General features: G+C 43.3%; 1 protein-coding gene across 1 annotated transcript; it reads left to right on the top strand.

Moving 5' to 3' along the window:
* Positions 1–115: 115 nt before the first annotated feature.
* ADHFE1 (alcohol dehydrogenase iron containing 1) lies at positions 116–20,424 on the top strand (the record flags this gene model as incomplete). Its single annotated transcript, XM_084281892.1, has 15 exons — positions 116–171; positions 422–459; positions 2,726–2,769; positions 2,940–2,993; positions 5,181–5,335; positions 5,492–5,688; positions 6,047–6,124; positions 7,264–7,369; positions 8,603–8,755; positions 9,845–9,943; positions 10,916–10,994; positions 11,143–11,239; positions 14,390–14,547; positions 17,955–18,083; positions 18,679–20,424. The coding sequence occupies 14 exons, from the start codon at positions 116–118 to the stop codon at positions 18,036–18,038; spliced, it is 1,398 nt and encodes a 465-aa protein (XP_084138018.1). The 3' UTR covers positions 18,039–18,083; positions 18,679–20,424.
* Between the last annotated feature and the right edge of the window lie 3,253 nt (positions 20,425–23,677).

The raw sequence follows: 23,677 nt of genomic DNA on the forward strand, positions 1-23,677 counted from the left end.
CACCCGATACACGTTAATTTTTAAGCTGTCCCCCATGAGCACAGCTCCCCCCCGCCTCAGGCCCCGCGACCGGAGCAGGGAGGGCCCGGCCCGGCCCGGCCCCCCCCCCGCAGCCATGGCGGCCGGGCGGGAGCGGGCCGCCCGCCTCCTGCGCCAGCTCCAGCGGGCGGCGTGAGTCGGGGACGAGCCCCGGAGGGGGCTCCCGGTGCCCAGCCGCTTGCCCCGGGCTCCCCCCGGGCTCCCCCCCGGTGCCCGGCCGCTGGAGGGGCCGCTTGGCACCCCCCGAGGCTCGGTCCCGCCGCGGCCGCAGGGTGGCGGCCTCCGGCTGCGGGTGCTGAGGGAGAGGGTGGGAGGCTGCGGGGCAGGGACACGGCGGGGGTTGTGCTCTTAAACCTGACTTTTGGGTCTTTTTTTTATCTAGGTGTCGGTGCCCGAGTCACAGCCACACATATTCTCGAGGTAAGGCTTAATTTATATCTCTGACATAGCAGGCAGCAAACAGTTCAAAGCATGAGGTGAGCAGGTAAGCAGCCTGTTGTTTTGCAACTGTAAGTAAATAAACACAAGAATAACCACATAATAATGCACATTTTTGCTTGGAGAACTCCTGTGTTTCCCCATCAGCCACAGCTAGCACATCTGGCCTTCCCTCCCCTCACTGACAGGCAGCCAGAAGCTGTGGTTTCTGCTGGTCCTGCCATCACCCAAACCATCTCCACGTCTGCATCTGTGGGGAAAAATGTGTCTCTGCTACAGTAGGAATAAACAGAAGTGCCGTGGATAAAAAGGAGCCATGCACAAAGGCGTATGTTATCAGGGGGAGTGGGATCTCCTCAGGCTTTTCGTGCAGGCAGCCCGGAGGATGTGGCTTGTATCAGTCAGGGTTTGGGAGCAAGCAGGAGGAGCTCTGCTGGTGACAGGTGCCCTTGGAGGAGCTTCTGGTTGCTTTGGCTGTAGGGTGTCCAGCAGAATAGTTTACAGATGCTCTCAATCATTTAATACGTCCCAAATGTTTCACTCTTAATGCTGCAAAGATACCTAAAAGATACAATAGGGATAGTTCCTGTAAAAATGGGTATTTGGGGCCATAATTTCAATAATGAGTGGTTCTGAGTGGCATAGTTTCATCTGCTTTACTGAAGATACTTTTTAAGGAATTATCATTGCCATCTTAGCTGTGGAAAAGCTAATATGTGTTTATGTGTTCATACATTTATTTTGCTCAAGACCATCATACAGCACAACAATAGGACAGCTGAGAAACTGAATCTCATTTTTCTGGTTGTCTGCCTGATGACCTCCTCAGTCAATTCAAACTAAGACCCTGTAACTAGAAATCTTAATTAAGAATGCCCTCTAAGTTTTAAGCAGAAATTGATCGTATAAAGTAGCAAGATGTATCAATTCTGTAGGTCTGTAAATAATGGGCATTGGCTTAACAGTAACTAGCAGAAAAAAAAAAAATCATTCATTGTTTCTTGGCAGTAAATAATGCAGGTTTTGAACTCAGTAAAATTCTTCCTGTAAGTTAATTTTGGCTCAAGAAAATAACAGCAGGGCACCTATTATTTCGTCAAAAAGCAAGAGAGTAAATCGTTTGGACATGTTTTTAGCCTGTCAAATTAATGACTGAGGGTACAGCAGACTCAGACTCCTGGAGAGGTCAAACATGTACAGCCTGGCAAGAGATGGCAATGAAAGAGCTGATAGCAGCTGGCCTGGGCTTGAATAGAAAGCACATAAAGGATTTTAATACATCTATCTGTTACTGTCGTGGGTCAGTGCTTCAGTGCACCCCAGAGTGTCTGTAAGACTCATTATCATGGCTTCACTCATTGGATCTGAATCCAAATCACATTTTTTCAATTAATATAACAGACAGAAGGCATGACTTCAGCAGGAAGAGCAGAACGCCTCATCTGATCCTTTCTTGGAGAAGAATGGGCTGTTTCAGTTGATGCTGTTTGTTTCACTTTCTGGCAAAATCAGGATATGCAAGAACTAGAGATCTGTGAAAATTCGTGCAAGAATGACGTGGCAAAGAGAAGATATGACTGAAGTGCTATCCTTACAAATATTTTCTTCTGCTAAATAAAGTTGATAGCATCACCAGTTCTTGTTAAAGCCCTATTGTTAGTGATGCATGCAGTTTCTTAATTTTGAAGCAAGCATTTCGGATTCACCTGCAAGTTCAGGACTAGTCAGAAGTAAAAAGCAGCATAAGCACCTGCCAGAATTATTTTTACATGTACAAAAAGTGTTTGCAATCCTGATACATACAGAATATCTCTTGTTTTTGACATAAAAGTTGTTGTGAAGGTTAAAATGTAGCCTCTATGCATTCCTAGAAGCTCTCAAATGATAGAGTATCCTGTATGCTCTGCAGATACTCAGTTCTATGTATTTATTATGTATAAATAAATATTTTATAAATTGTAATGCAAATTTCCTGTTAACTTACTCAGTTTTTATAGGAAAGAATTAGTGAAGGAAGAAGAAAACACCCCTTTTTGCTGAAGCGTATGAATCAAAATAAGCATTTAGGTTATTTAATCTCACAAACAGCTAAGGACAAAATGGGTAAGACAAGGCAAGATGACCTGTGCAAATGTATTAGTGATTTTAAAAGCAAAGAAATCTGTCATCTGTAATATTGTTATATATGTAATAGAGAGAATGAAGTCACTTTTTATTCCCTAATTTTACTGTTTAATTTTCATTCCAGTTCCTGAACATGCTACCCTGGGAAATACAGACTATGCATTTGAGGTAGATTTAATAATAAAGTTCATATGATTTTTAAAGTAATATATTCTTTCAAATACGGCATTTAACAAGTGCTTACATTAGTAAACATTTAAGTTTCACTTTGGCTGTTTGGGACTTGATGCCATTTATTCATTTTTTTTTCCCAGAAAAATGTGTTCTTTATTTTGCAGATGGCTGTTTCTAACATCCGATACGGAGAAGGAGTTACTAAAGAGATTGGCATGGTAAGCCTCTGCAATGTAAATCCCTCACTGGTGAAAATTTATTTTCTAAAGGACTGCTGGTGCTATCAATCTGTTTAAAATAGGAAAGCTTATATATAATGTGGCTGAACCTCCACTGCTTTGCTGTCTGTGTAGTCATACACAGCAGCGTGAAAAGGTTGGAAAATACTGCTGGGTAAGGAACAGAAGCATGTTACATCAGCGTTGCTGTGGTGTAAGTGACTGCATGACGTGTAGCACTGGATAATTGGATCATTGATGATTGGCCATGATTACTCAGCAATACTTGACAGGGAATTGAATTCAAAAAATTTTGAATCACAGTGACTCAACAGGATTTTTTCAGTACCATGTCTCTTCCAGCGCTTATTAAAATGAATCAGAGACTTTCCATTAAATCAGATGGATATTAGTTGGGCTCTGAGATTGCACTGTGAAGGCGTGGAATTTGTGTTTCAGCAGTGTGGGGTGATTCACCTGAGTACATTGTTCTAGTTTGGCTTTATCTTTTTCTTTTTTTTTTATTATTTTTTGTTGCTGCTTAGCATTTATGGAGTTAATAGTTCTCTTTATTTGCATATGTGTTAAGGAGATTCATGGTCAGATAGTAAATGAAAAGTTAGACAAAACTTCTACCTTTAAACCTAGTATTTAGATATTTAGATACTAGGTGTAATACTTACCCAGTATGGAGATTATTTAAATTACACCTTTCATGTAGCTATTGCAACAATTAATTTAGCAAAGGTTAGGATGCAATATTCTGTGCCTTCTTTTTGTCACCTTATTTTAAATATTTTTCTTTTTTTTTTTTTTCAATGACAAATGAATATTCAGTGTTACATTTTCTAGTTATTAATGCTGTGCTTTGGCAGGCAGCTAGGGGAGACCTAACATGGAAAGGCCTTTTTATGTCACAGGAATTGTGTAGGGGGAAAAAATAGTCCAAAAATATTTTACATTTTAATGCAGTCTTAGGCAGTTCCACGTGGTTTTCATTTGATATCTTTATCTTCAGTTTTCTGCTTGTGGTGGTTTCACCCTGCTGAGCAGCTAAACTCCACCACAACCGTGCGCTCACTTCCCCTCCTCAAAGGAAGAAGGGAGAAAATACAATGGAAAGGGCTTAAGGGTTGACGAACAGGGAGATCACTCAACAATTACTATCATGGGCAATACAGACTCAATGTAGGGAGATTAATGATATTTATTGCCTATTACTAACAGACTAGAGCAGTGAGAAACAAAAATGCAAATTAAAACCACCTTCCCCCCATCCACCCCTTCCACCTCCTCTTGCCGAGAGGCACAGGGGAACGGGGAATGGAGGCTACAGTCAGTCCCTGATGCTTCGTGCTCTGTACCATGGGGTCCATCTGTCAGGAGTCAGGAGCAAACTGCTCCAGCACGGGTCCCCCACGGGTGGGTGGCAGCTCCCTCCAGATCCCTGCTCCTGTGGGGGCTCTGCATGGGCCGCAGCCTCCTCCAGGCCACCTCCACCTGCTCCACCGGGGGCTCCTCCACCCATGGGGGGGCTGCAGCGTGGAGATCTGCTCCATGTGGGACCCATGGGCTGCAGGGGGACAGCCTGCTCCAACAGGGGCCTCTCCCTACACAGGCTGCAGGGGAACTGCTGCTGCCTGCCTGGAGCACCTCCTGCCCTCCTGCTGCACTGACCTGGGGTCTGCAGGGCTGCTTCTCACTCCTCTCTCCCAGCTGCTGTTGCACAGCAGATTTTTCCCTTCCTTCAATCGGCTCTCCCAGAGGCCCAACCAGCCTCACTCCCTGGCTCAGCTCTGGCCAACAGTGCGTCTGTTTTGGAGCCAGCTGGAGCTGGTCCTTATCTAATATGGGGCAGCTGCTGGGCTCTGCTCCCAGAGGCCACCCCTGCAGCCCTCCTGCTACCAAAACCTCGCCAGGTAAACCCAGTACACTTCTATAATGAGACTTCAGCTATAGAAGTTTGGCAGCTTTATAATTTATGCTATTGCCTGCATCTTGTACATATGTGTGAACCCTCTTTTTTCTTTAGATGATACTGTTTGAAAAGTCTTATAATAAGCAACAATTTTTAGTTTTTTATTATTATTATTATTATATAATTCAGTTGATTTGGATTGGAAAGTAAATAGTTAAGCATATGATTTTACACCAGTTGTTTCTGTTGCAATTTATTTGTTATTGTAGGACCTGAAGAATCTGGGTGCTAAAAAAGTTTGTCTGATGACAGATAAAAACCTCTCCCAACTCCCTCCCGTAAATGCAGTATTGAATTCCTTGGCAAAATACGGTATAAACTTCCAGATGTATGATGAAGTCCGGGTGGAGCCGACTGACCAAAGGTACTATTTCTGACAGCACGTTTCTCAAAGTGGCACGCAGGCTCCATGGCTGTATAAACACCTCTTTGCCTGTCACCTATGCACTGGTCTTGATAGTAATTTCTCTCTGTGCTGTTTTTCTCCTGAGTGATTGAAAAGCTTTTCCTGTCTTCCTAGTTTCCTGGATGCCATTGAATTTGCTAAAAAGGGGGAGTTTGATGCCTACGTGGCTGTTGGAGGTGGGTCTGTAATAGACACCTGTAAAGCTGCCAACCTGTACGCGTCCAGCCCCACGTCAGACTTCTTGGATTATGTCAATGCTCCCATTGGGAAGGGGAAGCCCGTCACTGTGCCCCTTAAGCCACACATTGCAGGTAAAGCAGCACAGGTGTGTGTGGGGAGTGAGGGGCAGGAGGAGAAGAGTCAGAGTTTACCCTGACCTTTTCACCTTGCTTTTGGGCTTACTTTTCCTCTAGTTGTGTTCGGCAGCAAGTTTGCTGCTTACTTCACAGGTTTTGTCATTAGTTTGTCTTTTTCAGCCAAGTTGGACTCCTTTTACTGAGAAAAACAATCAAAGGGGCTGTTTCTTTTGACCTGCTGGCTTTGGATCAGGGATACCTCCAAGATTTCCCAGATCCTGTATTTCTGGTGGCATTATTATTGTGTTTTTCTTTATTCTGTGTTATTATATATTACTTATTATTAGTTACTATCCCCATTCTTCTTTTTAAGTTCCTACGACAGCTGGAACTGGAAGTGAAACCACTGGTGTTGCCATTTTTGACTTCAAAGAACTAAAAGTAAAAACTGGTGAGATTTTTTGTCTTCTATTCAAGATATTTTTTCCCCCAATGTCTTCATTATTTTCCTGCCTTTAAAAAGGAATACTGCGTGCCATTGCAGATGTCAATTCATTTGATTCAACTGCCACAGACAAATTTGAAGAGCTTAAAGGTTTCCTCCTCAAATTAAATTTATAGCATATTAACATAATGAAATGCCTATGTAATATAGTGGATTATAGTTTGAAGGCAAAACAGGAAACTAAAATCTTTCAAGTCCTTAAATGGCAGAAAATGTTAATGGCAAAGGAAATTTCTACTTACATTCAGGGTCAACCAACTGTTCCTTATTTCCTTTGTATTTTTCTTTCTGTTTTTAAGAATTATGTTTCTTTGTTGTATAATTGCGACCAAATGTTCCTTTTCCTGACTTCTGAAACCTCAGGCCTGAGATGCTGTGCAAGTGAGGGGCACTGTCTTCCTCTGACCTTTTCATCCCTGGACAATAAGGATTACAGCTAAAATGTCATCTTAAGCTTCGTAGCTATTTTGAGGTTTTACTTCAAATCGTGTGGATTTTTTTATGCTATGCAGTCTACGGTAGTAGTCCCAAGTGGGAGTGCTAAGGAGTTGTGGCTGAGCTCAGAGTTTTGTAGTCTCTTTATAGTCAGTCAATCTGTCTGTCTGTCTGTCTGTGTCTCTCTCTCTCAAGGCTACATCTGTGCCACCTTAACCAGATATGAAGGCACAGTGATTGTAGATGCTGAAGACAGCAGTTAGCAACAGTAATTTGTTGTGGAAACAAACCACTCATGTCCTCTGATTCACAGAGATGTCCGCAGGAGACGCAAATTTAAGAATAGTGTTGCAAATGCCATTCAGCACAGACATTTTGAAAGGCAGGCTGCTCAGGGAGAGTGACAGCCAGAGGGAGAACGTTGTCTGGTGGAATTCACTCCAGGCAACAGTCTCAAATGCAAAAAATCTGTTACAGGGACTTCATCAATAAGGCTTAAATTCATAGATACTTACTCTCCCTTCTCTCCCTTTGCTTTTCTCCTGATATTTTCAAATCACTTGCCTTCCTTACCTATCGAACATTAAGCTTTTGCTGTCCAATTTTGTTGCAAAAAAAAATTAAACTCAGTTTCTTCCCATATTTTGCAGGTATTGCTTCCAGAGCCATTAAGCCAACGCTGGGCATCATTGATCCTTTACACACCCTGTCTATGCCCGAGCGAATAGTGGCCAACAGTGGCTTTGATGTGCTTTGGTGAGTTTTCTGTGTAGCCTACTGCTTGATTTTATTGTAGTTTTTGTATTTTTACTACGATGAGTGTAGAAAAAAATGTATTTTAGGAGTAGAGAATGGTGATCTTTTCTCCTCCTCTCCTGTTCTTGTTAAGGTGATCTCTGTTCTACATTCCTCTTACTTAATTACACTGCCTACCTCAGAAAGCATGGGCAAAAATCACTCATTTGCAGACATTTTAATGTTCTTGCAGAACCGGAGAAACCATTTGCTTCCAAAATGGTTGCTGTCAGGGAAGAGAGTCCGGGTGTCCTTTTTTTAAGAGATCAAGTAGATGATTAATCACAACTGTGACAGCATTTATCACATTTGTCAGGCATGGCAGGGAATAGAGGACAAGGATTTTCTAATAAAAGCCACGATGTGTCAAACAAACCTTTTGAAGACCTGTGGGCTGCTGACAGGTTTTAGCCCAAATACGACCATCTTCACTACCTCTCTTGTAATGTGTTTTTCACTTGGCACTAAATTATCTTCAGCTTTAACCTACAGCTTTTAACTGCACAAAATGCATGGAAGGTTCTATTCTGAGGGCCAGAGCTTGCTTTGCTTCTGGGTGATGTGTGTGTTAGAGTGGTAGATCCATAACAGAACGCTGCAGTTTCTCAAGCTTGGTGAATTATTCCGAAATACAATGTTTGTAATGGAATTTAGGCATTTGTTTATAAATGAAAATGGTTTTCCTATAGTTTAGTACATCAAAGTGCAGCAGTGTAGGCAGTGCTCCTGCTGTGTGTAACCAGATTTATGCATATCTGGGAGATAAGATTGTTGGCACTTCCAGATAGCTGGAATATCCTGCATGTAATTTTTGAAAGGTCCGTGCTTTTAAAAGGAAGGGGTCTCACTGTGCACCTGGTGCTAGAGCCTCTCAAAGTTCCTGTCCTACAGAGAGGAAATGCACCCACTGCAGATGCACAGTGCTCTTCGTTGAAAAGCGTTGCAGTCCAAGATGCCAGTTCATCCAACCTAATTTTAGGCATGAGCTGGTGGATTGTGACTGTGTCTGGACTGCATTCAGTGTTTGTCGGAGAGCTAAGTGCTCTGGAGGTGTCCGTCCAATTGCCCATGAGATTATTTCTCTTTTTGGCTAAACACCAGAGGTAAATAAGGAGAACCTTAACTCAAAAGATAGCAGAGCAGCAAATTGGAGCTCTCCCACTTAAATAAATTCATTTTTCATCTTTCTTTTAGCCATGCTCTCGAGTCGTACACCGCTCTTCCTTACAAGATGCGCAGTCCCTGCCCTTCCAATCCCATCAACCGGCCAGCTTACCAAGGCAGCAACCCCATCAGCGACATCTGGGCTCTTCATGCTCTGCGCATTGTGGCTAAATATTTGAAAAGGTAATACCTTTGACAGCCCCCCACCTCCCAGTGTGTTCAGTCTTCAGTGCCCCAAAAGAACTTAGAACCTGAATTTTAGGTTGAAGCAATGCATTAAGCCTTCATTTCCTACTCTGAATTCTCTTGAATAAAACAAAATATTTATCAAATAAAATTGAAAGTAGGATTAGGATTACTGAGTTGTTTTGTAGCCATAGCTTTTTAATGCCTCAGTGGATCTACTTTAGAAGTCCTCAGTTAAAAGGATTTCAAGCTGATCAGTTAATATGGGAGCAGCATTCATATAGTTTTGAAGATTGTCTTCGACAGTATAAGAGGAATATGCAACAATGAAATATTGGTGGTGTCATTTCTGTGACTTTCATTGCAAACGAATATGCAAATAGATCCATCAAGAAGATGACCACACTCACTTAAAAATGTGTGAAGTTATACTTCTGCTGAAAACTAGTTAATACTTAGAAGACATTCAATTTAGATGAAGTTTGGGCTTAACTGGGAGTTGGCTTTGATCCTTACCAGTTACGTTTTAATCTGTATACAGGTTTTGTATACCACAAGCTTTTATGTTAAAGATCAATATATTATTTTCTTAAAGACTTTTTACAGTACCTAGCCAGTCAAAGTAGTTTTTTTTGTTGTTGTTCTGTGGAACCTGTTCCAGAGACGTTTTCTCCATATTGTCAAACTGCATAAGCAGCCTGACGTGATGGTGAGGTTCAGACCAGCTGTCTCGTGAATCTCAGTGGGTGCTGGCGTGATCTAGGATCTCTTCATGAGGTTACCAAAGCTCATTAGTAGAATTAGTAGGGACACCTCCCACTAGACCAGGTTGCCCAAAGCCCCATCCAGCCTGGCCTTGAACACTTCCAGGAAAGGGGCATGCACAGCTTCTCTGGGCAGCCTGTGCCAGTGCCTCACCAGCCTCTGAGTGAAGAATTTCCTCCTAACATCTAGTCTAAATCTCCCTTCTTTTTGTTTAAAGCCATTCCCCATTGTCCTATCATTATCTGCCCAAGTTAAAAGGTGCTCTCCTTTCTCCCTTCTCCATCACGAATTTGCTGGTACCATTATCTCCATGGTGTGCAGAGCCATCAGAAACCCTGAAGACCGTGAAGCACGAGCCAACATGCACCTAGCAAGTGCTTTTGCTGGTATTGGCTTTGGCAACGCTGGTGTTCATCTCTGGTGAGTACAGGAAAATGTTAATCCCTTCTGAGGTCAGCCTCTGGCCCAGTGCTTGTTTTGGATTGTCAAAAACATTGCCGCCTCCTTTCCTGGGTATAAGACAGTGTAGCTTGACCTGCATTGCCCCTTATCACAGGGAGGGTCATATGTTGTGAGAAATTAGTAGGTTCTTGGCATTTACATGGATGAAGATTGTGTATTCTGGTTTGGGATACTCAAATCAAATCCCATGAAAATTCCAAATTGTGGCCTTCTTTACCTTTCTTGATTGTACAAGTAAAAATCATAACTGGAAAAAGAAGCATCAAGGGCAGTTAAAATGTTGGATTCCATGCTGGCTGTTCTGCAGTCAGACAGCACGGAGGTAATCTTGTGCCAGTCCTGAACCAAGGCAATTGGCAGCGAGTCTGCCTGTGGGGTGGGCATTCAGCAGGTTGAAATGAGCTCTAATTAATATTATAATCCAATCTATCTTCATAGGGGTAAAAACCTCAGAGAAGCAAAGCCGAAGCCTGCATTATGTGGGAAAGTTATTAGCAGTCATTCTCTTCAGAGACCTTCCTTTCATTTCTTTTGTTTGAGCAAATCCACTCTTTAATTATACTTTAAAATCACTGTTTATTTTTCTCATGCAGCGTGATCAGGTGGGAATTCGGATTACGCTCTTTTTGGCACGTCTGCCTTACTTTAGTATCGGGGCATCTTTCAGTCCCGTCAGTAGAGTATGTAACTTCACCCTCTCAAAGTAAGGAGCTGCTTGCTCTTGCTGTTTTTAAAGCTTGGTCACTAATGTGCAGAGGATAAGGGTTATCTGTACCTAATATCCATGCTGTATCTGTACCTAAATACTTTTTGTGTTTCTGTATCCGAGAGACTTGCACAGAGAAGGCTGACCACACAGGGGGCTGAACATACATTTCCCAAATACCAGGCGAGTTGCCCTAACCACTTTCTCTTTACTCTCTGTTCCAGCCATGGAATGTCCTACCCTATTTCTGGTTTGGTGAAAACTTACAAACCAAAGGATTATAACGTGGATCACTCTTTAGTGGTAAGACTTGGTTTATCTTTGTTTCCCTATCATACACTTCAGTTCTCTGTTATCTCACATTGCTGAGTGTTAGACCACATTGAAGTTACAAGTAAATGTGCTGTTAATGTGTTTTTTTGTTTGTTTGTTTGTCTGTTTTTTTTTCCAGCCACATGGCCTTTCTGTGGTGCTCACATCCCCAGCAGTGTTTGCTTTCACAGCACAGGTACATCCTGAGCGGCACTTGGAAGCCGCAGAAATACTAGGTAGGAATCTCTGTGAATATTGCTCATATATACTGAATTTGTTGCAAAATGTCTTTTGGGGAGGGGAAGAAATATGTGGAAGCATTCATAGTTGTTGCAGAGGTTTGAAATTTAAAACAAAAAACAAAACCAAAAAAAAACCACAAAACTTAAGCATTGGGCTCTGGTGTCCAATTTTTTATATCGGATTAAGTAATTAAAGAAGCAAACTGGAGAACTGGGCTTCTTGACTAGAAAACTGGAAAGCTGAAATTCACTAGATACCTTACAGATCAGGAGACTGTAACTGTGATCAACATCTCTTGGTGCTTTATGGAGAGAAGTTACTTTAAAGCAGATACCATAAAATAAACCAATGCTCAGTTGCATCTGTTTGCAAAAAGAAAGCATTTTGCCTAACAAATCGCCTGCTGTTGCACTGAATTAGGACAGAATGTTGTTCTGGATCACTCCTGCTCCTTTTCCAAGGCAAACAATAACCGTGGCTGTCTGTCCTTCTAACACAGGCGTAAGATAGTAGATCAGATTATCTGTAGGTGATGGAATTTCTCAGTGGCTGATACCAAGGTATAGCACAGAGTAGCTGTTCAGTGGACACCTCTGCGATGGCTCAGAAGCAGCCTTTTCTTCTCCTTACCAGAATGACAGTAAATGCTGCAAGCTGACAACACATTTTAAGATTCCCATTTCGTACAGTGGCTGGTAAATCTGTGCAGCCCTTTGCTGGAAGATGTCCTGGAGCTAGGATAGCTCTTTGTTGCACCCCCAGCACGGCTATGTATAGCAAACCAGCTCTCAGTGACGTAGTCCTGGAGCTGTTAGCAGCCTTGCTGTGACAGCATGGCTCTCCTGTGGGCTCATTTATTTATATCTAAGGCCAGCTTTGCTGCCTGCACTCAGTTCTGTGTTGTAGCTAAACTGCAGCTAATACCCGTGCTCTCTATGTTGAGGAGTGAGCAACCACAGTCATGTGCACAGCAGCGTAGACAGCAGAGAGAAAGTGGGTAGAGCAACTCTCCTGGTATTTGGAAAATTCGTGCTCAATCCCTTGTATGGTCAGCCTTCTGCCTGCAAGTCGCAGCAGTCCAGCCATGTGTATGGCTTCCCTGTGTATGTAGGCTGAAAGCACCGTGCTTCTCAGCAAAGACTCCTGGATAGACAGTGAAAATACCACAGCTGTATCGCGGAGAGTGTAAAACAACATGCTCAGGAATAAATAGATTGGGGGAGAGTTCCGTTTATTTTAGTATTTTTGGTTCTGAGATTTGTTCAGCCGTCCTCCTGCAGCCCTGCCTGTGGTCATAAACAGAACACAGCCCAGCTGGAGAGATACTAAGCTACAAAATGCCTGTGTGCCTGCAGCAGTAGCATACAGCTCACATAAAGTGGGCTGCTGTCAGATAACTGGCCTGCACAGCGTATCGGAGAGTTTGATCTCTGGCTCCCTGATTTTAAAACTCGCTGTTGAAAAGTAGTTCCTTTAGGTTTTGTGGTTTGAACAGCTGCCATCAATTCTGCTTCTAGAAGCTCCATTAATATTCTCAATAGAAATTTAAGCTCTGTTAGTGTCTGCCTTGCTGTAAAGTGTCCCTGCTGAAAAGACGTCACGTGGAAGTGAAACTATTAACTCCCACCTGGGGTGTTTGCTCTTGATTCAAGTCTGGAATCCAACTGACTCCAGTAGCTGATTCAAATCTGTCATGTTGCCAGATGCAGTGACTGAGGAGCTATTTTATAATGTGGAGAAGATTACTAAATAGTCATGTTGTGTGTATGTACAGCTGTGAATTTGGGTACAGCCAGAAAAAGCTTCATACCTCCTTGGGTGGATTCTTTAATAGCTGAAATAGGTGTGTGTGTGGCCAGAAATGTTCGGAGTGCAATCAGTGACTAATGGATCCTTTAGGCTGAGCAAAAAGAAAGTAACAAAACCTTTTTTTGTCCTTTTTTTTCCCCCACTCCCTTTCCCTTTTCACTTTTACTACCTGAAGATAGTGGATCACCTTTACGTCCCAATGACTCCTCTACAATTAAGCTCAGGTAGCATGCCATAATCCCCGTGGCATCAGTCTGCACACAGTACTCTGTCGTGATATTCATCAATTGCTCCCTGACGGTCTCTACCCCAGTACTGCCCCTCTTACTACCCAAATATCCGAGCTCCTCAAATGAGTTTGTTGGTCTCCTGTTCGCTTAGTCACCCGTGCATGTTACCCTGAACCGCAGGAGGGTGACAGAAAACATTTCTCCCGTAGCTATGTTGTGCTCTTACTCATCTCTCAGCATGGTTCCTGGGCCCAGCATAGTTCTGGTGTAACATCATCGAGGTTACGCAGAGAACAAACTTGGCTCAGCTTGCTTGGAAGAGAAATCGCAGGGAGGAAGCTCCATCTTCCATAGGGACGTGCAGGTTTTTTTATTATTATTTTTTTAATTCTTGACCATTCATTGAAGAAGGGGGAGCAAGCTATTCTGTAATTCTGTATTTCAGTTTATATTGAAGCTTTCATTGCTGTACAGCGGATGTCTCAAAGATAGCAATTCCTCCTCTTCCGTTCTGTGTTATCCTACACAAGGAAGCACAGATTCAAACAGCGTTAACTGTAGGATTTATTTAACCTATTAAACCTCTGCCCTGCCAGCTCCTGTCTTTCTCGGCCTCTGCACTCTCGTCCTCTCTTTGAATGTGCAATTAAACAGAGCAAGTAGGAAATTATTTGGTCACTGGTTTCCATGTCCTCTAGATGTCAGCAAACTCAAGGCCTTAAAATAAAGGTAGCATCTGGCAGGCTGTCCATAAAAAATAAATAACGCTGACGTTCATGTGCTAGCTTCTTTCCTCCCAGCAGTTAGTCAGACTGAAGAGTGCTTCTCCCTGTAAGCACAGAGGGAGAGGAAGCTAACTCCATGTGGCAGTTAGTATTTCTGGCAGTGGTTACCTGCTTCTCCTGATCTTGTTTTATTTCACCTTTTACCAATCACCCCAACTGTAAAATGAAGACTGGTTCCTCTTTTTACTTCATGTTGCTTTTAGGGCAGTGACTGTTATGTATGGATATGTATTCAGCTGATATTATGATTAAATTAAGTCCAGAACAGGCTTCCTCCTCTCTCTCCACCCTACAGTCAAGGCATTATGTCTTATTTTAGGAGCTGACATCCGCACTGCCAGAATCAAAGACGCGGGGTTTATTTTGGCAGACACGCTCCGGAAATTCCTATTTGATCTGAATGTTGATGATGGCTTAGCTGCAATTGGGTATTCTAAAGCAGACATCCCTGCATTAGTCAAAGGCACTCTGCCTCAGGTAAGACAGAAAGTAAAAGTTTTTCTCGTCAAATGAAATAGAGCAGATTTTTTAAAAAAAAAAAAACAGAAGGGTTTCTTTTCAAGCAAATGTTATTTATAGTCCTACATGAAAACACAATGGAGAAAGTAAGATATAGTCAACTGTTCTTCTCTCTACATGGTGTAAGTCTTATTTTCAGTGAGATGGTGTGCATGCTGCAGTCTGTTCTTTGCATGGGTCCAGAAAGAACAGCTAGGTTGGGGGCATTTTTTAAACTCCAAGTTTTTTAAAAAGGGGATGTTTTTCATAGAGCTTTGATCTTGGTAGAATAAACTGTTTTCTCTTAAATATCTCTGTTAGTTGCATGTGCAGGATGGGTTAAAGATAAAACCTTAACGCCAAGCACTACTTGGTAAGAATGGCGAAGCTGACTTTGCAATAAACTTTTCCATACCGAGAAGTCACACTTTTTTTTCCACAGATGGCTTTTTTGTTCCATTGACCCCCATCAGAATTTGAAATAAGGTCCCCTGGGACGGTGTAGTTTAAACTTGTAATACCCTTTATTGTTTCAGTGCTCACAAAGACACTGCAAAAAGCAACACACCACACCAAAAGCAAAATCCGGTGTCTTCCTTGTAAAAAGACAGCTCAATTCATGTGCTATGGACTGCTCTGTCTATTCAGGATTTATTTCCACCAAATAGCAAGGGAAATAAACAATATGGTGAAAATGAAAAATTTGTAGGCTGAAAGGTTAATCACTTTTTGCAGCAGTATCTCTTATCATGTCTAGTTCTCATTGATAAATCTCAGAGCAGCTCACATTAGAGGGTAAATAATGATACTCCTATTTTACACCTGAGGAAATGAGACCCAAAGATGCAACTATTTGGGATCAAGTGGCAAAGCCAGGAAGAAGTAGTGTCAGAGTACGCATCAAATAGGTTATGCACATAAATTGTTATGGGGCATTTTGGAGGTTTGTTTTCCTAGTATGCTTTCTTTAAAACATTTATTTTGGGACAGCACAAGCACAACATCTCATTGAAGGCATGTTTTGTGTAGCTGAGAGAGGGGGAAGTCTCTTTAGCTAGACATTGAAGGTTTTATTTGTTGTTGTTATTTTTTTGTTAGCTTATCTCAGATTGACTTTTAGTTCATTTACTGTCATCTCACTGCATTGGTGATTAATTGTGCTGTGTAAAACAAGCTGACTTGGTAGTTTCTCAAACCTCATTTTGTGTATTTGTACCATACTGGGAACATATTAGTATTCCTTAACAGTCCATTACCTACAGAGCTAGTCCATACAGGTCAGCCTTTGATATATTTATTTTCTTTTCACCTTTCAGTAAGTTTTCTTCAGAACACAGCAGCCACCCATTCGTGCTGGCAAGGCAGTGTGCTGCAGGCCGCTGCTGCTAATACCATCAATCAGCCAGGTGTACTTCACGCTGCAGGGCTGGAGCTATGCTGGGGCAAACCTGAAGTTAGAATAGGATTTTGGTTTTCTTTTTAAATGAGTCTGAACCAGCGATGAGCACAAAGTTGCTCATCCTTGGCATTACACCAGACTTTACTGAGTCAGCCCGGAGGAGCCAGGGCCTTGCTGTCTGGGCATCAGCACGTAACAGCGGGCTTGTGTGGGGGCAGCGCTGGTGCCTCTGTGTTGAGCTGCCATGGGGAGGGAGCATCCTGCTGCTGGGAAATGCTATGATCTGTCACGGTGATCGTCCCCTGTCACCCCGTGGGACTTCACAGGTAATACAGGGTTGCAAAACTGCAGTTTGGCCCAAAGCATCCCAGTTTAAGGCTGATGAATTTACTGGGTATTTGAGCTCTGAGTTACCGTGTATTGGGAGTCTGACAAAAAGCAACACACTTCTTCATCCTGGTGCTGTTTGAATTCTTCATTTGTTTTCAAAACTGCACAGAAGAATCTGAGCCATTTCCTTGGCTGGATCCGTGCGTGCAGCCGCGCTGATCAGAGACGAGGAAAGGTTTCATTCAGTTGTTGCAGCTGTACCTGCAAAGCTCCTTTTGCACATGAAGTCGTCTGCACAAAGCCGCGCCTCTCGGACCCATCGCAGGCCGTGCCGATTATGAGCTGTGAATATCTCTGCGGTGACTTCCTCACCCTGCTCGCCCCGTATCCACAGATGAACTTCACAGCGTGGTGCTCTCGCTTTGCGGCCGCATCCGGCTGCTCGGCAAATCACAGCCCTGTGGGCACCGGGGGAAGCGGAGCAGCTGCGGCAGCGGTGTGAGCTCTGCCTTTTGCTTTTGCTGAGCCTCCTCCAGATGCTGAGGGCAGGAGGCGTCCCCTCCCTGCCATCCAACCCAGTCTGTGAGGCAAGCCCCACAGCAAATGACATCCGCAGTGTCACAAGTGGAAAAAAGAGAGAAATGAATCAGGGCGTTTACAGGGACAGCCTCTTCCACTAGGGAGATGTGGAAACCAGTTGTAGGAGAAGCTGTCTTGCCAAAGAGGCTGCAGATAACGCTTAGAGACTGCTTTTCCGAGGCACAATGCGTTCCTGGTGTGGGCATCTGGCTTTGCAGGTGTTTGTAAACCTCCCCAGTACTTCAGTAAATGGTAAATTCATTGATTGTTGAAGGCATGAAATTACTGATCGTAACACTACGAGTGCATTATGTGAGGCTGTCGCAGCCCAGTGGAGCCCTGTCGTGTTTCTGCACTCCCTGGCTCCCTGCACAGTCACAGCTCCGCACCCTGGACGGCGTGGGGGCTGTTCGCAGTTGCAGTCCCTGCCTCTGTAGTTATTTCTGTCAAACAGCACGGGGAAGCGTACAGCTGGGTTTCGTTTCAGTCAGTGGGACTTATGCATCTGAAAACTCTGGTGAATCACAGGCCAGAGTAAAACCCAACCTAATTATTTTCTGTTCTTGCTCCAAGGTGTCCAGCTATGTATCAAGCAGCTGCACTACCTTCCTTTGGCATGCCTCTCCTCTGGAGCCTGAGCTGCACTCACTGCTTATTCTCCCCATCTACTGGGCTTCCCGGCCTTTGAGAGGAGATGTATTTTGAAAATCTCTGTGCCTAAAAATTAAGTTCTTAGTTCCAATGCTGGCAAATGAATTTAAAATGGACTGTATTCCCAGATTGCTACCCCCAGTGTACCTGGATCTGTGACTGGCATGTTTGAAGTAGTCAACTTTGCAACTGAACTGCTTTTTAATCTTCCTTCTGTGTGTTTAATTATAAGCTGTTTTAGCCAGTATATTACTGAAAGTACAGTGCAGTTGATGATGGTTCAACCTTAATTGCTTGATTACTTACTTGCAAACCCTTATTGTTCTCTGCAAAGGACATCAGCACATCGTTGAGCTGCACAGTTAGCTGCTCTTTGATTCCATTTGTTGGCGACCTTCTCTAATCTAGTTTGTCTTTCATCTTGCAGGAGAGAGTGACTAAACTGTCACCACGTCCCCAAACAGAAGAAGACTTGTCTGCCCTCTTTGAGGCTTCCATGAAGCTTTATTAGCGTAAACATTTTGCTCAGAAAAGCGTGCCCTTTTTTAACACAAAGGTAATTTCTTACAGAGAGGGGGGGTTGAATTTGTTTAGAGAATGGAAGAACTTGGGTGTCCTCCACTTCTGTTCCATTGTGCACCGCCAGAAGATCAAGTAATTCATCGTTAACTAACAGTACTTTGAAGCGAAGGCTTGATTGCATTTTTCCTTGCTCAGTAGCCAGTAGTATTTCTTGCATGAAAGCTGAGTCAGACATCTAGCTTTACTGAGGGCTTGCTGGTGCTTTAGAGATGGTCAAAAGTGAAATTGTTTGAAATTGTTTTTTACAGGGTGTTTTACAAAACATGTTTTATTTAAATTGTCTATAATTTTGTTAAGAAGTCATGCTATATAAGAAATAACTGGGGTCATTTTTAATTGGGGGTGGGGGGTCCCTTGGGGAAAATGTCAATCTGCTGTATTGTATTCCACTTTGTCATCTTCTTACCCTCTTGCTTCACCAAGAAGGCTATTGAAGGGAGGTCGATTGCTGTTGTTTGATTAAAAAACAAACATAACAGAAGAAACTACGTTTGGACAAGGCTTTCTGAGGTTTTGCTTTAGGTTAAAATTTTGAAATGTATTTTCCAATACTTGTCTTTCCTTTCCAGATATATATGAAGTATTCATAGGAGGAGCAAACCAGAGCAAAGCATGGTTGCACCCTCACCAGGAACCACCTAACAGCAAGACATCATCCCTCACGGTCATTTTGTCTCCGTGGAGAAAACCGCTCCCTTTTCCTGCTGTGTTCTGTGGAAGGAAGCTATCAGCTGCATGTGTGAAGCGAGCGCTTCTGCTGAAGTCCTGCAGGTGCTGTCACTCGGAGCGCAGCCACCAGCCTAATGCAGTGGCAGCAGGCTGTGGTTCAGTACGAAAGTGTGGTGGTGGAGCACTGCGCTGCACGGTGCCCCGCTGATTAGACATGGGAACGAGTGTGCATGTTCAGAGCAGTTAACCAGCTGGTGGACTGTCAACTGAGAAAGGGAAGTGGGAAAGGGAGAAATGAAACTAAAATTTTAATACTATTTTTCTTTGTTTTTTAAAAAAAAGTGCACACGGTTGTGTGTGCAGTTCATTTAAATCAGATTCTGCTTCATGTTGGACCCTTTCAGCACCAGATTCATGCAGTGAGCACAGCACAAGACAAACACAAGAAGAACCCCATGACCTGCTGGGAAAGAAGCAGTTCTGCAGTCACCCAGCCGAAGCAGAAGGCTCTATACGTACACCTGTGTGCTTTGGGATTGGTCTGATAGGATTAATGCTAACCTGGAATCTAAAAAGATCTGTCTAAAAAGGCAGACATGTCCTGGATGATGGCATTGGGTCTGGTTTAATATTCAGTTGAAGTAGGTGGATGGATACTGATTGGATACCAGAGATTTTCTTATTTACCATAAAATGGGTTTGGCGGCAATGGGGACTGCACTGCCAAAATGCCTCAGCCTGTTCTGGAAAGCGCATCTGTCTTCCGTGTCCTTCTGAATCTTGTCCTGTGCTGAAATTGCCCAGAGCAACCTCTATCATGAAGAATGCCTTCATAATAGCAGGGGGTGAGGGATTCATTTTATTTTATCATGCAAAGTTACCATACTTGGAAAAAAAAAACAAAACCACAACCTTCTTGTCAAACCCTTTTGTGTATAATATTTTGCTCTGTTTCAGCTTTTCGCTCCTACCTTTCTCCAGGCTGTGGGAGCAATCCTGAAGAGTGAATTTTTTTTTTTTCTAGGAGCCTAATTCATGGCAGCAGTGCTGCGTTTGGAAAGTTCTGGGGAACTGAGCAGCACATGGGTTTCATTACTGCACCAGAGCACTTTGATGGGCTACTTAGGAATGCAGGATATTTTGCTCCAGCACACTTTTTATTTGCTGTTTATGCTGCTGTGGCAGTTACTAACAGGCTGAGTTTTCAACCTCACGCTAAACTTCATGTACTCGGGCAACCCAGAGCTCTTGCTAATTTCCAAGCTAAGCCTTACAACCCATTCTGAGGTAATAGGTTTTCTCCATGTTTTGTGGATGAGACAAAGGCTCTGATACCATACCTAACCCAGCATAAGCACCTGGTACCGTAAGAAGGGGACATTTGTTTTCCTGGCAGTTTTCTGAGCAAAATTGAAGGAGTTTAAGCCACCCTGCAGAGCTGTCTTTCAAATAATGATGGTTTGACAAGGAGTCATGTCCCGGCTCCTGTCCTATTCTGAGCACTGGTAGTTTCATTCACAACTGAATGAGGGTTTGTTGTATGTGTGTGTGTATTATCTAACTAAACTATCCTGTACTGAGAAATCTAGTTGATCAAATATACCTGTATCTTTGAACATGTCTATTTTCTGTACGTGAGCCTGGTGTTTGAGGGGCGGGAGGGGGGTGAAATTGTGGTGGTCGGGCACATCTGAGCGACTTGTCCCATGTGTGACTTGTTACTGCCCTGTTACTAAAGGCCTCCGTGACGCATTTGGAATGCAAATAATAAATAGTATTGTACTTGCTATAAACACAGGCTTGTTTGGAAGTCTTTGACTCTCTTTGACATTTAACTCTACCATGTTAACTTTTAAAATAACTATGAACCAAAACCATTTGGAAAGAATAATCACTTGTTAGCTTCGCAGTGCATAGTGACTTTTCCAGCCAAGTTGTTTGGTGCACTCAGCAGTAAGCAAAGCCATTGCATCAGGGGTGACAACTGAGACGAATGTTAAAGTTTCAGAAACAAAAGCACCCCAGCTGCTGCACTGCACTTCTCTGAACCTTGAAGCAGCTTTTCTGTACACCTTACTCTGCATAGTCAGTACATAGGTTAACAAATATTACATACTGCATGACAACACTACAATCCTTGTGTGGCTTACTTGTGAGCACTAGGGTGTGATTGATTTCCTCCCCTTCCTTGAGGAGTCAGCCTTACTTTCTGCCTTATAACTACATAAAGGGATTTGCCAGTCTTTATATGAAGAACAAATGCCAAGTTTATCTAGGCCATGGTTTTTTAATAGGTTTTGAGGAAGCGTAGATAGGGGCTATTCAGTCATGACAGAAGAATGGTTTGAGGAGACTCCAGGGACTCCTTTTTACTGAAGTAGGAGTTGTCATGTTCATGCTAGCAAACTGCTCAGATTCTTGCTGTTGACATCGATTTCTATGCCGTAGTCCTGGATTCTCAGAGCTCTGTGCAGGCATACACAGACTGAGCCCTGGCCCATGCGGTGACTCGGTCGGTCCATCTGCCGGGATAAGGCTGGCTTTGGGGAGCCAGTGTGAGCAAGTGCTTGTGTAGTGCTGCTGAAGACAGTTTAACAGCAGGTAATAGTTCTACCTGGACTACAAAATGCAAAACCAATGTACTAGGTGCTCACAGGGTGGCTGCGTGGCACCAGCAGAAATGGGGGCAGCTCATACAGCTGTTTGTCCAGCCCCTCTTTTTCCTTGCCTCTTCCCATTTCAGTGCTGATTATCCCACCAGTTAAAGCAAAAGGAGAATGAGGCAAAAAATACATAACCTACATCTTGGAAAACTCCCACAGTCATCCTGCGTGAATGAAGGTGGAAGAAATTGCAGGTGGGTTAGCGAGTGCTTGCTCATCCCTGACTGCATCGTGTTCTCTTCAAGGCAATGTGCCAAGGCTGTCATCTCCTGTCTCGTGGTTGGCTTTCCATCCCCCTGAGGCCTGAAAAATGGATGAGGAAGAGTGTTAGTTAAAAGACACGCAGCAAAGCTCTCTCTAGGCACTTTCCATAAGCCCCAAGCAAATCTGCTTAAGCACTGCAGTGCTCCAGGACATGTGCAGCGTGTCTTGGGCTTCAGCATCTGCGGCCTCATACATCCCTCCCTGCACTGAGTGTGTCTGTGGAGAAGGGACAAGAGCAACTTAATGCAACATAGCAAAAGCCTCAAAGTATGGTCTGCATTTTGTCCCAGACCATCCCTGTGTACTTCCCAAACAAAAGGGAACTGAATTTAAATTCAAAATAGTTGTTAAACACCTGGTAGTGAATGCAGAAAGTAACGTGATCGTTCTTCTCATCTCTCCAAGAGCTGTTGCTCATGGGGCAGTACAAAGACCGCTTGCTCGTTGCAGTGTCAGCTCCAGGAAGCAAGAAAAGGATCTTCCACACCTACCTCTCTTAGTAGTCCTGTCTCAAAACCTGCTTCAATTTTTGACTCACCTTGCAGAGGAAGCTGAAGAAGGCTACTTGCAGAAGAGGCTGCTCTTTGAACGGTAATACAGTGGGACTGTCAGGGACTGACTTTGCAAAGGTCTCAGCATGCACAGTTTTGCTGCAGGCAGCTGTTTACCTCTGCACTTACCTGCAGTGTACAGGTGTGAAAGAATACAGGCTCAGTTTGTTAAAAAAATGCTGAGTGTGTATTTTTACACGCGTGTGTCACAGAGATTGTGCCCATGTAGTTGTACATGAGAATATGGAGAAGCTTATCTTTCACTTCTGAATTTCTCAATGAAACTGAGACCAAACCCAACACCAAACACACAAACAAACAAAAAAACGTGATATGACTAGGAAAGCTGCAGTTCCCTTAAATGCACCATTTCACAATGCAGTTTTATATTTTGCCAGCTTGGGACTCCCATTAGGAAAAAAAAATAAATAAAATCCATTCAGCCATTCATTTTCTTTTTTCCCCCATTGTACTGAGACAGCTGCCACAAGTGACTTGGTAGAAAACTTCGTGCAGCCAAATAATAACAATAAGAGGAAGAACTGCTTTGACACAGCTCAGTGGAATGTTAATTCAAGGTCTTGAGTTAACTGCTTTCCTATTAATAGGAGAGGGATGAAAAAATGCTTTTAGTCTTTGGATTCTTCTGAAAAATTACACGTGCCTATTTCTCAGGGAACTCTAAATACGGCAAATGGCAAAAGATTTTTGTCTTAATTTCTCTGAATGTGGAAATTAAAGTTAATGCACAGCCATTAAGTCGTGTAAAAGCAGAGAAGATGTGAAATGCATCCTTTCGAGGGCAGTGTAAATTGATGTCACGTTGTGGAGCCAGAGCCTGGTTCTGCTGCCACGTGTGCTGGCAGCACAGGCACCAAGTCAACGGAGCAGCAGCAGCAACCGCGCCGTGGTCTGAGCCCCTCTTAAATGTTTAATCTGATCCAACCCTGCTGTATCATGAAATATATATCCTAGCACAAACACTGGTTTATTGATGTGGAACTTCTCCTCCATGTTCCTGCCTCGCGGTGACTTTGACCTACTTCAACAATACCCTAATGCTTTTCACGGGATGCGCCATCTGAATGCTCGGCCATACAGCCCTAAATTAGCAACTTGACATTGAAATGCTGATTTACACCTGCAGTCAAATGGATAACACATGTTAAAGGCCGATTGTCAGCAGCTCCAGCGCGTTCTTGCTTCATTCTGTGGCATTGTCGCTTGCCTCCATGCAATTTAAGGACACCCTTGTGGGGCATTGTCGGTATCGCTGTGGACACAGCTGTAGGGGGCTGACACTTTGTCCGCAGCTTGTCATCTGTCTAAAAGCTGACATCACTTCCCCAAAATCACTGTGAACGTTTGGATGTTGAAGTGTTGCTGTATGTTTTAAGACAGCATTGGAAATAAAGAAGCTT

The sequence above is a fragment of the Netta rufina genome (genome assembly GCF_964035555.1).
Source record: "Netta rufina genome assembly, chromosome: 2".
NCBI classification, from domain to species: Eukaryota; Metazoa; Chordata; class Aves; order Anseriformes; family Anatidae; genus Netta; species Netta rufina.